The sequence below is a fragment of the Pyxicephalus adspersus genome, chromosome 8 (genome assembly GCF_032062135.1).
Source record: "Pyxicephalus adspersus chromosome 8, UCB_Pads_2.0, whole genome shotgun sequence".
Classification (NCBI taxonomy): domain Eukaryota; kingdom Metazoa; phylum Chordata; class Amphibia; order Anura; family Pyxicephalidae; genus Pyxicephalus; species Pyxicephalus adspersus.
The window spans coordinates 67850946-67868121 of record NC_092865.1 but is presented as its reverse complement, the minus strand read 5'-3'; the positions used below and the strand labels follow the sequence as shown (position 1 = coordinate 67868121).

At 37.8% G+C, this 17176-nt stretch overlaps 1 protein-coding gene across 8 annotated transcripts in view; it reads left to right on the top strand.

Moving 5' to 3' along the window:
- IQSEC1 (IQ motif and Sec7 domain ArfGEF 1) overlaps positions 1-17176 on the top strand; it is a 378402-nt gene that overhangs the window by 226889 nt on the left and 134337 nt on the right. Inside the window, exon 1 of one of the 8 annotated variants that reach the window (XM_072421020.1) lies at positions 3940-4343. The exons of the other annotated variants lie outside the window; for them this stretch is intronic. Within the exon in view, the coding sequence (XP_072277121.1) occupies positions 4276-4343 (68 nt within the window). The 5' untranslated portion in view covers positions 3940-4275. Of the gene's footprint in view, positions 1-3939; positions 4344-17176 lie in introns of those variants that run through there. 8 annotated transcript variants of the gene reach the window in all.

The window sequence follows — 17176 nt, the reverse complement described above, 5'->3', positions numbered from 1 at the left end:
CACTATAGGTGATGAATTGGGACAAGTCCATATTCATCACTTATAGTCCCTGGAGATCCCACAATGACAGGATCCACGGCTGCACACCCGCGGGAATCATACTGTCATTGTGGGAAAACCTGTAACAAAAAAAGTTAGTTAAAAAAAACTCTCAAAAAATTACTTTTTTGCTTTTTTTTAACACATTTTTTACATTTTTCCTCCCAAATTTTTACCGTAGAATCCCGTGTTTTTTGTGTCAGGTCTATCCGAATTCAAACAGCCATATTCGGGTCAAATATAAGGACAGCCAGAATTCGAACACCAACACTATTCTTTATACATTCGCGTTGTCTGCTCAGGAGGAATGTGTGGCTTTTTGTGATGTAATTTGTGTATTGGAGTACAGCCAGTGATGTTTCAGCTAGCTAGAATACATTAAAACCTCTGTGACGTACAGGAATGCTGCAGAGTAACCTCACTGCAGTGGATTTAATAGGTGTTGTGTCTGTTCTGTTAGTAGAGTAATCAAAATGAATCTTGTGTCTCCAGCACCAGTAATAATTTTATATGTACCTTCAGAAAATCTGCAGCCAGCATAAAGGACACACACGCAGGATTAGATATCTGGAGCTGTCTTATAAACGGGTGAGTGTCTTATTTTAATTATTTTTTTAAAAATCGGGGGTGGCTTACTTAATGGGGATGTCCTAAAATCGGGGAAACACAGTAGTAAACCCATTGTAGCTGTATTAATAATATTTTTGAAATGCATCAGAATTGGAATGATATAGCCATTTTGGACATTTTATTGAACACAGCTTCAACCACACTCCCAACTGCTCCAAATCATTGAATTGGGAACCATTTTGTGCATGTGTGGTGGATTGTGGTACTGTTCCTGGAAGTGACAAGTAACGTCTGGCTGGCTGGTTGCGTTTCCTTCTCTGTCGAAAGAACCACTCTACAATTCCAACCACACTGACGCACACAAATCAGTTGCTATAGTTGACACTAAATATGACATATTAGTTGCATATGGGCACCTGGGAGCACCTAACCATTCCCAACAAATCTGAAAGAGGCCATATTGTCTCAGAACTATATCAGCAATGCTCGAACTTTAGTAGAACACTGCATTTCTGCAGGCTTATGCTGTTCATTCAATCTTGTGGGCAGCCACAGTGACCAAGACGGTAGAGACAGGACCAAGCTTGACTTTTACAGGAAGTTTAGATTTCCATATAACCTTATCTGCCGAAATCTCAAAGGTATTACTTCTGACATCTGATTTCGACCGAAAGTATATTCTGTGTATTTCACCACCATCTGCATGGTTTGTGACAAGTTTATTTTAATAATCTCCATCTTAGTTTTAAGGAAAATAATCTGTATGATATAACAGACATAAATCTTGAGATATGGGGATTATTGAGACAGAATTTAAAATGTTTAATTTTTTTAGGCATCTACTGGGTCATAATGATAACAGTTTCCTCCCATGATGAGCTCATTCCTAATTAGTTCCATATTGATAATGTTTTGGTTAGAAATATATCCTCTTTGTTTTCTCCCTAATGTACTGTAAAAACGGCATTGTCATGTAGTAACAGAGCTGGCCTATCTCTACATGTCATCCCCCTGCTTTATAATTGGGAAATGCTCCCATAAAAATCATTTGTGTACAGCTAAAACTTAAACAGATAGAACCTAAACAAAGGATGTACAACACTGAAGTCTTTGTTTACAGAGAATATAGAGAGTTGCGTAGGCTATAGAGTACTCATGACATACTCCCACTCAGTTTGATCACTGGTGTCAAACACAAGGCAGAAAATGGCCAGCCTGGCCGTTTAATGTGTCCCGCGGTGACTGTGCCGCATCCAAGCGCCTGACATTTGCAGGCAGGAGGACCCCATCCCAGAAAGCTAGGTAGAAGCAGGGCGGTCCACACAAGTGCCTGACCATGCTGCAGGCAGGAGGACCCCGTCCCATAAAGCTAGGTAGAATCAGGGCGGTCCACACAAGTGCCTGACCGGGCTGCAGGGAGGAGGACCCTGTCCTAGAAAGCTAGGTAGAAGCAGGGCGGTCACACAAGTGCCTGACCGCGCTGCAGGCAGAAGGACCCCAGTTGCTTCTTCACACTCCCACCGAGTCCCGATCCTGCTGCCAGTAGTATGTAGCTGCTGCTCCAGGTATGGAATCTCAGTGGGATGATAGCAATGTCTCCAGAGACACCGGCCTCCACCTCAGTCACTGCCTCCCCTCACATATACCAGGATAGGTCAGGTACACCGACCTCAGAAAAAGCACAACAAAAACCAATCACTCCCAAAATGTCCAACAAGAGAAAAGTTGGTGCAGAAGGGAGACAATTTAATAAAAGCTGGGAAAGTGAATTCATGCTTCACGAAGACAAGCGTGTTCTTTTTTTCAGCTTAATACACGAGTATGGCGTGTGATATGGTGTCTCAGGGTGAGGAAGGATCTACTTCCAATAACACTATGCATCTGAATAAAAAGTTCCCCCCGACACTTAGCCTGTGTTTTAGCTTTCGGCCCCTTATGTGATTTGAGTTTGACACCCCTGTTCTGGATAGTAAACATATTCTGTATGTATGTTAGGTAAAAACAAGTTCCATCATTTATTCATAGTATTCAGAAATATATATATATATATATATATATATATATATATATATATATATATTCCTAATGCACAACTATGTGGTTGGATTTTCTACATTTGAAAACTGGTTGTGTAGATACCATAAGAACATAGTCATGTCATTAACCTCTGAAGAGCTCATAATCTAATGTCCTTGACATAGTTTATAGATAGGGGTTATTTATTTTCTTTATATAGTACCAACGCTTTTGACAGTATACATTCTTAAAATATTAAACATTCTTATATGTTTCTTTTCCTCAAAGCATCCTATAATCTTGTGACCTTAGGACATATATGCATACACTAATGTCAATCGGAGAGAATCCAGCTGAATTGTAGCAAAAGTCCAGAAACAACCTAAGTGCAGTCAGTGGCATCCAAATTTAGATTCTATAAAGATGTGAACCCTGGATAATAACCTCCTAGCCACTGTAGCCATACACACACACAACACACTTGCATTAATTACTAAAAAAAGCCAATGTTAAGACTGAGAGATATAATCTAGACTGATGTTTAAAGATGGCAGCACATAAACTTGGGGAGAGGTGGAAGTGTCATCTACAAACCTAGGATTCCCCAACTAAAAATGATCACTATGGGCCTGATTTATGAAAGCTCTCCAAGGCTGGGGAGAATACACTTTCAGAAATGAAGCTGGGTGATCCAGCAAACATGGAATGGATTTTTTAAAAAATGATTTGCTAGAAAATGTTTTGAATCCTGGACCAGATCAATTCCAGGTTTGCGGGATCACCCAACTTCACTGATGAAAGTGTATACTGTCCAGCCTTGGAGAGCTTTCATAAATCAGGGTCATTGTCCTAAAAGATGTAATTGCCCCTTAAAGGATAACTACTTTTCTAAAAAAAAACACAATGTGCACCAAATTAAAGGAAATTTTACATTTGCTGACAAACCACAATGCCATATTGTTTTATTAATTGCCTTCTAAGCTGCCTGCACAGAATATCTACTTTGCACAAAGGAAATTTATAAGTGCAAGTGAATCTGGAAGTTTGTGTTTATTGAATTTTCCATTTTAGATATTTGCCTTAATACAATTTAATTTCCTACTAAAAAAAGATTAGTAGTGTTCAGTGCATCCGACCTCACATTTCTCCGCTTCCATTTAGGTTTCAAACTCCTTTTTTGCTTATTGGAAAAATGATTCATTAGAGCTTTTGGCCTGGGAAAGAGTTTATTACACAGCCGTCAAGTCAGATAGTTTGCAGACAGCTGGAGTTCTGTGCAGCCTGAAGCAGATGATTTCACTTGCAGTTTGCAAGAGGGTGCTGTACTAGGGAGACACTCCAAAGGAGCCTAATAAAGCAACCTTTGGTGGAAAGCTTGCTGGCTAGGGGAAAAAAAACCTAAACTAGTAATTTTGAGGTCTCTATCGGTTTTTTTCCCTTCTTGGAAAATGTGCATAATACTGAGTGTAACACAGATTCCTGTAAACCATGAGGAGGTAACATGAGAGCAGTCCTGTACTGGAGTTTTGGTTCCTCAAGTCTGGGGATTTCTACGCTTAAGTGTATCTGCGTGTGTCCTGAACTGATCTGGTCCTGTAACGGTTCCGTTGGGCCCTTGTAACTGGATTGTACAGTTCTTGCCTTGAGATCATGAAGGGTGATGGGGGAGCCATGTGGAACTTAATGTGGAAATATTGCCTTTCTGTCAGAACAATAAGGTAGGATTACATTTTATCAATAAAGTAAATTGATGAGTAAATTGAGTAAAATAACTGTTTAATGACAGCTATAATTTATGCCGCTTCAGATGTAAATTGTTATTTTGAACTTAGATTATTGAGAATGGACAGTCATTGATTATATATAACATAGTTCATCAACATGTGAGTAGACACATAATATTATTATTAAACAGGATTTATATAGCGCCAACATATTACGCAGCACTGTACAATAAATAGGGATTGCAAATGACAGACTAAAACAGACAGTGATACAGAAGGAGAGGACCCTGCCCCGAAGAGCTTACAATCTAGTATTTTATTAATACAAAATAGGATTTATATAGCGCCAACATATTACACATAAACAGATTTATTAGGGTGTGACCCTGCTGGCACGTATTCTTATGCTAGGGCATAAACTATCATTTTTTTAGTTAGTATCATTTTCTTAGGGGTCAAAATGTTTAGGTGTCCTGTTGCTATTATTGACCTAACTTGGGTATTGGGTACTACAGTGTATGTATGTGTGTGTATTTATAGGGCTGTAATAAACTCTGTCGGCTTTTTTAATGCCATTCATACCCTCGGTAGATCTTGCCTCACTTCCTCTCCCAGTAACAATGGCAGACAAGTAGTTAGAAAATAAACCTGGGGATAAACAGATTCCTTTTGTCTACATGTCATAGGCTTTGGTGACCAAAGAATTATCAGGACAATATCAATGTATATTATCAGCCTGTGCTGCTTCGGAGAATGACCAAATGTTGCTGGTGTCATAACACCACATTTTGTTACAATCATATAACTTAAAGTTCATTCCAGCTTGCTGCTGTTACTTTACACTATGTGACCAGGCTGCATTGCTTAGCTGCAGTAAGGAAAAGTTCGGGCACCGGCTCAGCTGCCTGGTAGGTAGGGCTGTGTATATCTCGACAGAAATAGAATCCCTTTGGTGGTAAAGCAGCTAACTTATGTGTATTAGAATGGGATTTTCAGCTGTGTGTGCAGAGTTCAGCTTTAAACTAATTAAAAGTATTAGGTGACATAGGATATTCCTTATACGATCCATCTAAATTCAATCTCAATGTCTTTGAACGCTAGCAGACATTAGCAAACAGATGTTGATACAAACATATATTTTGTGCCATGATCCTTCATTAAACAGATTGTTCAGCTGCCAAATTGTGCATTGAATCACACTAGATTTAGGTTTAGTTTTTGGCATACCATTATTTTCTGTCCAAGCCACTAATGGACACCAGCAGGCAGTTCATATCCCCCCTGACGAATGATCTAGTGTAATCAGTTTGCAGGACATATTTCTTTGATTGCTTTTGTTTTCCTTGAAGGGAGCCAATGCTGGAGGTGTCTAGCCATACTCCCCCTCCCACCTCTATAGACCCGTCTAGGCAAAAAATGTTATCTAGCGCTATAGCACTTAAACTGTAGTTCTAAAAATATAACTTTATTAAGAAAAAATATATATGATTATAACAGTAAGGAGGATGGATATAAAAAGGTATTTGGGCATCCAGAAAAGTCATAAGGGTGACAATGATTTGTCCAGACATGCTGACAGCTTATTACTGCATCTTCGCCACTTACTATGTATGGAAATGTATACATTGCTGGAAGCACATAACACTTCCACTGTCTGCACCGCTGGGGGCACCTCAGTGATGCAGCTATCTTCTCACTTGTCAGGGTAATGATGAGCCTGTTACACCCAGTATTGTCATATTAGTGGTACTGTTCATGGGGTCTTGTAAAATTTGGTAGCTTACGTTCATACTAAAGTAACCTGAAAAAAAAGGAATTCATTATTATATGATGTAACATATGTTAAGTCTATGTGCAGTGTAGTACAAACTATCCTTTATCCAATGGAAAAAAAAGCCACACACACACATAAATATATATCATAGCTACTATATATATATATATATATATATATATATATATATATATATATATATATATATATATAGTTTCTATGATGTTGTAAACAGATACACTGCTCTGTGTACTCCATTTATCACATACATGCTCCAGGCTTGGTGCTGGAATAGGATGCATCCCAACTAAAACATTACATACGTGATCAGAATGTTAGCAAGTTGCCATGTACAGGCTGCTGTAAACCAGTCAATATTTTCCTGAATAGATATCTGAGGTCTGTTTTTATTCATGGGTGAAGCTTTCTTGCCAGTGTTTCCATTGTACTGGTTAATCAGCTGTTCAGGCATTCATTGCTATCACTTGGAGATCTAGATCACGGCTTGTGGGGGTCCTAAGAGTCTCACAAAAAGCTGGCATTTCTGTTATATGGAGAGAGTGCAGCACACACAGCTATTGCATAGATAGAAGGTAAAGACTCACATTTTGACTAATATCCTTTGGTGTTATTTGGCTTCCCTCCACTTACCTTTCTGACCTGGTAAAAACAAATACCCCCCAGCCGCTCTCTTTGCTTCTCCAATGACCTACTAAAGACTGCCTCACTCATTAACCTCATCACACGCACAGCTCCAAGACTTTTCTAGAGCTGCCCCCACTCTTTGGAATGGTCTCCCTCGTCGTCCTATTCGGCTTGCTACTATTTTCTGCTCATTTAAAAGGGCTCTCAAAACCTATTTTTTCAAACTTGCCTACTCGTCTGCTTCTGTCTTTTGAAACCCTCACTACTTCCCACCACTACATATCCCATCTCCTATTGTGTGATACGTCCTCCACCTCCTAGATTGTAAGCTCTCGGGGCAGGGTCCTCTCCTCCTCCTGTACCTGTCTGTCATTTGCAACCCCTATATAAAGTACAGCTCTGTGTAATATGTTGGCACTATATAAATCCTTTTTATTATTATTAATAATTATAATATTAAATATCTAGAGCAGCGGTCGCCAAACGGTGGTCCGCAGACCAATGGTGGACCTCAAGAAATTTTTTGTGGAATATTTTGGCTCTGGCCTGTGCGCCACCTAGCGGGGTCAGGAGAAGGCGCATGCGCAGTCCGGAGCCGGTAAATTTAGTGGCCCATGGGTCCGAAAAGGTTGGCGACCACTGATATGGAGAGGCATTTGTAAAAAAAAAAAAAAACAATTCTGTGATTTAAACATGCGAGCAGGAGTTAAAAATATTCCCCTCACTTTACATGCCCATTGGACTTAACTATCTGATTCATGGTTCAAGCAAACCCTTTTGTTTTTTGTATATGTGTGTTCTGAGTATTACTTGTACTGTGTACTTTATCCTCCTTTCATTCTGTTTTTTGGAATATATCCCAAATTATTTCTAAATTGTCCAGTGAAACTTTTATAGTGTATAAAATTTAAACACAAGCACTGCGTGATCACAGAATGTACTTGTCATTTTTCCAGACACGTTCCTTATTTTTAAATTCCGATCTGGTGGCTTTTTTTTTTGGCTCAGACTTCCCATAGAAGGTTCACAGAGGCTGACAGATATGACCTGTTGCTTTGCTTCACTGAGGTTTTTCTAGGACCCACAAATCAGACCTTTCTGTATTCTCCATTATCTGTTGTACTTTGTTGTGAGTGTGCTATATATTATTAATGCTGTATTTACATTTGAAGGCTCCACTTTGTTTTCTGTTTGTATTATCTGTGTGCTGGCTTCCTTTATCCCTTCAGTCTGCTGACAAACGCAAAGAATATTTTTTTAGTCTCCCCAAGACCAGCTAGTTAGAATAATACAACTGCCAACTCTAAATCAAGCTATCATTTCCATGTTTATGGTTTGTCTGCTTTTATTGAATTTATATATTTTGAGTCTATTTCCTGCACAAAAAGTGATGAAACATTGATTTAGCTTTTCTACATTTTACTTTAAAATAAGGATGACAAAACATTTAAGCTTAAGTCAGCAACAATATATTATTAGTCATGACCATCTGGATAATTCCTAGCAATTATTTCATTCTGCAGTCTGTCTTTTAACTTCATGTTGAAGGTTTAGGTACAATTAAATGTTTACCATCAAAGTTGTGCTTGGGTATATGTATATTGCATACTGAATATTAGAAGTACTTGGTTTGCTGTTCTGTACTTATACTGAGAGTTTGTTTTAAGTTCTCACAAAATGTATTCCTCCTGAAATGAGTTTAGTTTATAGGTAGAGTCACACTGCATGCTGAGACTATACAGTTAATGAACAGGCCTTATATATATATATTAATAAATTGTTCAGAAAACTTAACTTACACAGTAGCTCTGAAAATTGAAGTTTGTAATGATTTTACGTCCTAGTGCTGAATATGAAAGACTGTCTGTCTCATGCATGTTGACCCACCCTTAAGATACACAGCAGAAGTCTGGGCACCAGGTATGTGGAGTAAAAAGGACTACATTGATGGAGTATATGAAGAAGCCAACAAGAACACACAACACTGGATAACTGTTCATAGTATACAACAAATGACCAATGTTCAGAAACGTGTTAAATAGGGCTTACGGTTTCTTACACCTGCCAAAGCCGTATGAATTTACAGCCGGGTTGGTACTTAATAATTTAGAAAAATATGTTCACAGTGATGTACATTATAAGCAGCATGCAGACATTGTCAGCATGTACCCTGAGATTTTGCTAAAGCATAACAGTATTGACATTGCAGAATTACAGGTGTAATAATGTATGCACACCCTAAAGGTTAAATTCAAGGCAAGCTAGGGTAAGGCAGGTACAGATTCTATGGAACCTGTTTTATCTGTCCACAGATTTTTGATTCCATCCTACCAGTCTGGTGATCCAGGAGTACCTGTCAGACAGCAGCATAGTAAACTTTGTAAGCTTTCTAATTGGTTAATGGAAATGCAGCAGTATGTTTCCAGTTAGCACATGTACATTGCTACGAAATCTGGTTTGCTGTGTCCCAATCTTTCTTCTCCTAGTCTATGTGTAAGAGGTCTACTCTCTTTAAAAAAATATATATACATACTGATTTATTAAAGCTCTCCAAGGCTGAAAGAGGATACACTTTCATCAGTGAAGTTGGGTAATCCAGCAAACCTGGAATGGATCTGGTCCAGGATTCAAAACATTTGCTAGGAAATGACTTTAAAGAAATCCATTCCAGGTTTGCTGGATCACTCAGCTTCACTGATGAAAGTGTATCCTGCCCAGTCTTGGAGAGCTTTAATAAATCAGCCCCATTAGTTGATTTATTAAATGCATTTCATCTGTTCATTTAGCAAAGATAATCTGCAAGGGATAATCTACTTAGGTTAGTGAATTCAGTGAAATACTGCTTTGCAAGTAATTCCCGCCTACATGCAAGGAAATTAAAAGATGCATACATTTTGCTTGCACATGATTGGATGGCTCAAATCAGCAGCGCTACACCAAATTCATAAATAGTAAGTTTGTTATCCCAGGCAGAGTGATAATTCACTGAATAAAACTTCTTGAGAAAATTAACCCCAGGTTTCAAAGCTAAATGACTAAGTCTCTTCAAATCATCCCCACCAGCCTTGCATTCTGGGAGGAGGTGACAGACTCTCCCATACTTGAAAGTGGTAAGTATATCTGACAGCTGCTATGAAGTAATGGCAAATATAAAAAGGTTGGGTTTGCTAGTAAGAGATTTTTTTAATTTACCCTAATGGTATAAATTTTTTTGAAGCAGATCACCACTGTGAATATCACTCCACTGGTAAATCACCAAAGAGAAGCACATTTCTGTGAAAAGCACAGTACATGTAGAACATGTTTAACAAACCATATACTTGTACTATATGTATTAGCACAGATGACCTGCTTGATAAATTCTGGGGGGGGGGGGGCAGTAGCACAGGGCTTTAGACGCAACATTAGTTGTGTCCACAGCCCTGCATTACTGTCCTCCCAGCTTGTTTAGCAGGCAGGTCCGAGCCTGCGATGGGAGAGTGGGCACATTGTGTCCACAAGGGAGACAGAGCCGCGGACCAGCAAAAATTTCTCCGCAGACTACCGGTTGGCGACCGCTGCCCTAGGGTAATCTGCTTTTATTTACCAACTTTGTGTGCCATAGCAGAATTACCCTGTTTGCTGGCAGCCTTGTGTTTTCATGATGCCAGAATCTGCCCGGCTCAGACCTGCGATGGGAGAGTGGGTGCATGGTGTCCAGAGACATAATCCACCCACCGCCCTGAGCCTGCGATGTATACAAGAGACATGGTCCGCGGCTCTGGCCGGTGCACCCCCCTAAGTGGGGTCCTTCTCCTGACCCCTTTGGGAGGTGCACCGGCCAGAGCCACCAGTGGGCCACCAGTTGGCAACCACTGCTTTACATCAAAAGGAGACACCCACTACCACTGGGAAGGAGATGAAGAGGACCCTGAATGGATGGATGAAGAGAAATGAATGGCAGCACTGAGAAGGAGCCAAGCTGTAGTTAAGCATTAGGAAATAGATGAATAAAACAAAACATGTTTATATCCTGTAAACTCAAGAATATATATTTTGTATAACAAGGTTATAGGCTTCACACTTGAGCTGAGAATATGTTCTGTACATTACAAAAACCTCTTCAGAATAGTGAGAGGTTTTGTTGAATTAATTACAGGTATCTACGTCTGATGAAAGATCACACATATAGCTTTTGGTTTCCACTTTTGTTCATGAATTTGACACTGTACAGTCAATACTATTTTTGGAGCTGTAAAGTTGTCCATTTTATTTGACATTTACAGATTCTTTAAAAAAAAGAAAAGAAACCTAAGAGCTCAACTGCCCAACCAAAATGTTATGTATGACTGAATAGTTACATTCCATCAAAACCCTAATGATAGGGGAAACAGACATTGCTAGACATATGTAAGAGTATCCCTGGCATTTTTATTTTGCTGTTATTCCTTCAGATATAAATTAAATATGAGATGATGTAACTGTTCCACTGGTCAGAAAGCATCCGTTCTGTATCATAGAGATGTGAGTATTTTGGGACAGCAGTGATATAACTTGAGTTTTTTCACCTTTGTGTTTGTAATCCATGTTTCTTGTTTACCAATAAATATAATAAAATATTGAATAGATAGAATAAACCTCTAAACCTGTTCATCAAATACAGGAATCAAGTTGTCACACAATCTCTAAACAGATGTGATTCGTTTGTGCAATATTTTTAAAAACACAAATGGCCCTATTTATTACAATAATTCTAAACAAAAGTTTAATTATTGGCCCTGGAAACCATAGCATACCTGTCAAGCAACTTTCAATAGCCATTTTTTCAGTCTTTGGTTCATTTAAAAATTCACCAAAAACCTAATGAAAAAGCAAAAGCAATGTATTCAATTAGGTGATCATCACAACTTTGGTATAGTCAGAAATTCAGCTTCGGCTTCATCATAGGCAACAAGAAGGTTTTTCTAGAATTAAATCCACTGGCCTTCTTTAGGTAGCCAATCTGGCACTGCACAGCAATTTATCAAGATCATCCCACACTTCGTCTATTATTTACACCACATACCTGGTGCAAGCAGGTCTATTGTTATCAGCATGACACATAATTCATAGGCTTTCCATTCTAGTTAGCGGAGCCTGATTTACAAAATCCCAATACTGAAGAGAGTTTAAAAAAGTTTTTGTGTGTGCCCAGAAAGGCTGCATGGAAATTATCACAATAAAGATCATTAGGTAAACTAGTACTGAAAAATGCTGGGCCTTAAAAGATAAAAGTACTGCAATCCACAAAAAAGGATGTTTATTTAATGAGAAAAACGTTAGGTGATTAAACTTGTTCTCATTTAACATGTACTGATCATTGGGGAGAATATCCAACAAATGGAAAGCATTGCTACTTGGTAGATTGCCATTATTTAAAAATCCTTTCATGTTAAATGTTGGCTTTTCTGATTTGTCCCCCATTCCAGATATAAAAATACTACTAACACAAACTGACAACTGTTTTCTGCATTCTTGTGTCTTTTATCATGTAAAAGTCTTATACTATTAGGTAATAAGATCCTGGGCAATTACATAAAATAGAGATTTGCCACAATTCATATTTCACAGCATTCAGACCACTTTTATTTATACCAAAACATTTGTGTATATTAACTCAAATTTCTCTGAAACTCTTTCCAGAATTATTGATCCCGCAGACCTAAACTTTAGGAGACCTCTTTGCCCCCCCCAGCTGCACACAGCTTTTTTCCCCGAGCCACCTGGCCTCAGGCTTCAACTCCCCCATTGTCTCACACTCCATTTTAATTCCATCAGCCAAGTTCTTCTTAGCCACCCTCAATTTCTGGGCTGGGAGACGGATGGATTATGTGGCTTACCCATTCCTTCCAAGTCACTCTGGACCTGGATCCCAAATAAAGAAACACAAATCTGCAGCACCACATTTACAACCTTATTCGGGCCCTTTGGCCCTTTATCCAGGTGGAACAGTGGAAACCACCTTGAAATCACCTTCAAACTCAGCCTCATACTTCTCCCTATGCTACAGCAAACAAGCCACAAATAATCACAACACACAGAAATCATTAACAATTCATAGAGTAATGCAGGGATGTGGACACCCAAAGAAATACCCTGGCTCATGTAAACAGAAGAAGAGAAAAGTGAACAATATAAACCACACCAATAGGTTTCTATTTCATCAAATGAACATCTATTTTCAGGGATTCTAGTATTTAGAGCCCATTGTTTTTATAATATACTTTCCTAAAATTCTGCTTTATGGCAAATGTTTTGGGATTTAGATTTTTAGATGAGTTTTCTATGCCACAATAAGCTCTTTCCATTGTATCAGATGTTTTTGGTCATATCAAAGTGAGTTTTTTTAAAACGTTTATCTTGAAAAATTAACTGACCTTCCAACAGTTCAAAAATATAACGTATAACTCTTCAGTCTGTGTGATATTATACCTGAATACACGTAGCTGTGACCACTTGGTGCTACGTAAATGGTATAACCATAGCAAAGAGTTTTATTGTGATTTTATATTTAATCCCAAACATTAAAAGAATATAGAATACAGTAGAGTAGAATGTCTTTTTTTCCTTTTTTTCAAATACAATACATGTTCCCTTTCCTAATAAAGCATATTTTTCCCATATTTTCCCCAAACAAACAATTAGTTTTGGTACATGAGGTGTAATAGTACAGAAAAAGTAACCCTTCCCCACTTTATCCAGCTTCTCAGTATTTGGACTTTCTTTTGCTCTCTTGATCATTCTCAACACACAGCTCTTAGTATTACATAAGCTGCTGAAATTTTCATGATCTTTTGTCCTTGAACTTGCACTTTAGTAGTGAGTATGTGCCAAGTAATAAAAATGAATGCATGTTGTACATAGCCAAAACTCAGATAAGGACTCCTAGTGCAGGTCAGATAAATGCTGCAATTGATAAAACCTTTTGTTATTGGTACAGTCAGTACATTTTCCTTCTTTTAGTTTTATAAATCAGTTATTATAATTCATCCTTTGCTTTTTTAGGAGATTGACCATGGCCTCCTGGATGACCTATTGGACTCCAGAGGGAGAGGATTTTTATGATTTCTGTTAAAAACGTTGCTAGTTCTCCAAGATATAATATTGGCAATTCATACAACACTTTTCATTTGTTACAATTATAATTCATATGTAGCTGTTAATCTAAGGCCAACACCAGAAGGACAAAAAAAGGCTTTCAATGGCAGATTGAGTTTGGTAGATCCATACATTCCTCATGAACCAATAGCAGCAGTTGTGCCATTGAACTGTTGTTAGTGTTGTTCCCTGGCATATGGGGTATCTACAGCCCTGTATCCATCCCCTATAAACTAAGATCATAATAATAGATTGGCCATTTTTTTCCAGAAAGTTCTCTTGCAAGAAAGGAAACATTAACAGCTGTAAATAATATACTATGTGTCCAAACATTCACATTGGCAGCGCTTTTTAGCCCAGATCACCTTTCGCCCATCCTAGATGCAGCATAATGAATAATGCAGTGTGTGGCAGGAGGGGTAGAAGTCAGGCTCTGTGCTTAATGTGTGTGTGCTTCAAACTTCTGCTGACTGATCCAGAAAATATTTCCCTTGGTATATTTACTACACCCACTATATATATAAAGGGAAATGGAAGAGAACTGGAAACATTAGGTTTCCCAGAGTGGTAAATTTGAAGGTTCTGTGAAACAAAGTCTTGGTATGCTGTGAAACCCTAGACCCCAGACACTTGATCCATCCTAGGCTGCATTATTGTTTTTGTCCCAGTACACAAGCAGCATCTCAGTGACCCTGATAACACTGGACTGCTACTTGGTATCCTTGCATTTGCTGTTAACATGCACAGACTCACTGACATTGGGGTTTTCTCTCTCACACCATCAAACAAGCTCCTAGATTATCTTGGTTTGTGCACCATTTGATTTGTTTTCAAGGGCGGAATGTTCAAAGCTTCTTTCTTCTTGTTGCAAACAGTATCTCTTCGCAGGGAGGTTAATTTAGGGAGCAAGAATTTAGAGACAATGCCTTTAATTTAGACAGAGATGTGTTTAGTGTCAATATTTACATTGGATCCTTGCTGTCTGCTTTATGCTGAAAATGGATTATATCCAGTCAATGGTAAGTACCCCTGTAAGCCACAATGTCTTTACAGACCCTATATATATACACATTTGTCCTATGTAAAATTGTTCTTCATTTGTTTTGTCAGTACCTATTTTCTTACTGTTTTATATGTTTTTGTTTATTATTGTATATACTATAAAAGGATATTTTTATAAAGAACTGTACAGGGAGTTTAAGGACAAAAAGTTTGTACAGTTAGTATGGCACTATGATCATGGTAAGCATCATTTAGAGCTTGCCTGTCAATTAAGTTTGGTAGGTTTCTTCCAGTTTGTATGACATGTGGAACATACCATGCTCTTCATCAAGCTATGTTAGAATATATCAACAGAACAAAAACTTAAATTATTTTAAACTACAAATTGATTTTTTTGACGATACACTTTCATATGCTTTCTATATACAAAGATCAGTGTGGCTATTGCTATGCTTGTTGTGAGCTTGTGTGTCATCTTGGATACATTGGATATGATGGTGGAGAGGCTACTGGAACTGTCTGCACAAAGTGATTTTAATTTTCTTGGCAGCTGAATAACAGGCTGAGAAGGGAGACAGTGAATCAGCCGAGCAAAGCAGCCAATTCCAAAATTTAATGAACACACACATCATTTTGGATCATGTAGGTACAGCAGTGATCATATGTCTTGGCTCTCTAACTTCTGATCCCTGACAACTGCAGAAACCAAGGAAGAAGTGACTTTTAGTAGCCTGTGTGTGAACTTATTTTTTGTTTGTGTATTTTATATATATATATATATATATATATATATATATATATATATATAATTAAATGTGCATATATATATATATATACACATATGTACATATCTAACAAAGCTTGTTTTGCAAGTAACAACAAAAGAATTAAATACTGTCTGTGATACTTTTTTTTTTTTATTTGCATTACCAGTTAATTTTCAAAATATGTTTTTGTGGGCTCTAACCACTGTTCAAGCAGTACTGACACACAAAAGTTTACAAGCTTTACAAAAGATCTGTAAAGACAACAATATCTGCAAAAAAAAATACAACATAGGTTAACAAAATGTGGAAAGTTATTCAAAAGAAAAGACCAACAAAGGGGAAGGATCATAAAACTTCTGACTATTTTTAAGGTTCCTTTTAATATGATCATTATTATTACTTACATTTATATAGCGTACACATATTATGCAGCACTTTACAAGGTCCATAGTCATGTCACTAACTGTCCCTCAGAGGGCCTGACAGTCTACTACTGGTGAACTACCGGTGGTCCTTGAGAAAATTTTGGTGGTCCACAGAAAAATGTGGACATTATTTGCAATTTATATGTTTTATTAATAATAAAAAAATAATATTCCAATAAATTCTCATATTCTGAATGACAATTTTCACCTTTATATTGCACTAAATTCACAAAATTTACTAGAGATGGAAAAACAAGTGAGGCGCAGCGTGACGTCAGTGTGGTATTAAGTTGTATGAGGGAACCGTTACCGAGCTGTACGCTTCAGTATTGTTTCCACCATTACAACAGTCACCCCGCTCCGCCAATACCGATTCATCCCATTGTTTTATTTTATTTGTTTATTTCTCAGATGTTCCTTTAGGTACGTATGAGCTTATCAATGAATCGGAGCTTCCACAGTCCTTGTCAGCACCAATTTTTTACAAAAATTCATATTATTGGTCCGCAGGATTAAAAATATGAATTTAGTGGTCCATGAGGTCCGAGTGGTCATGTTGCTAAAAACGATATTGTACAGGTGTGCAGAAATAATTATCCTTGTGATTAAAGTGTGTCCTAATTTTTGTCTATAATTTCTGTTTCTCAAATAAAGCATCCATGTTTACCTTTCTTGCATTGTATGAGGTATAGACCATTACTGGAGGTGCAGCTGTATGATCCTGTAACACTGAAGGTTATTTTTCTGTGTGTGACACTTGATAGTAGATGGACGTGACTGTACAGTTTGTAGTAGTATTTATTTTTGAAAGTTTTTGTTCCTTCATCTCTGTAGTCTGAGTAAAGCTTTTTGTTATTTAGTTTGTGTCTGAGGTTGGGTGGTTGCCTAAATGCTAGCATTGGGGACTCTAAAAAGTTTTTTCAGTGTGTCATCCTCTGTTATCATGGGTCGCAGCTCTTTAATTATCTTTCTTATCCCCTTTGATGCTGGATTGAATATTGTACCCTCCAGTACCTGGTTGTTTGTTTTTTTCTTTTTCTGTTGTTAGAGATGTTCTCTTTTTGTTTATGCATGGGTTAATGATTTTATTGCTGTATG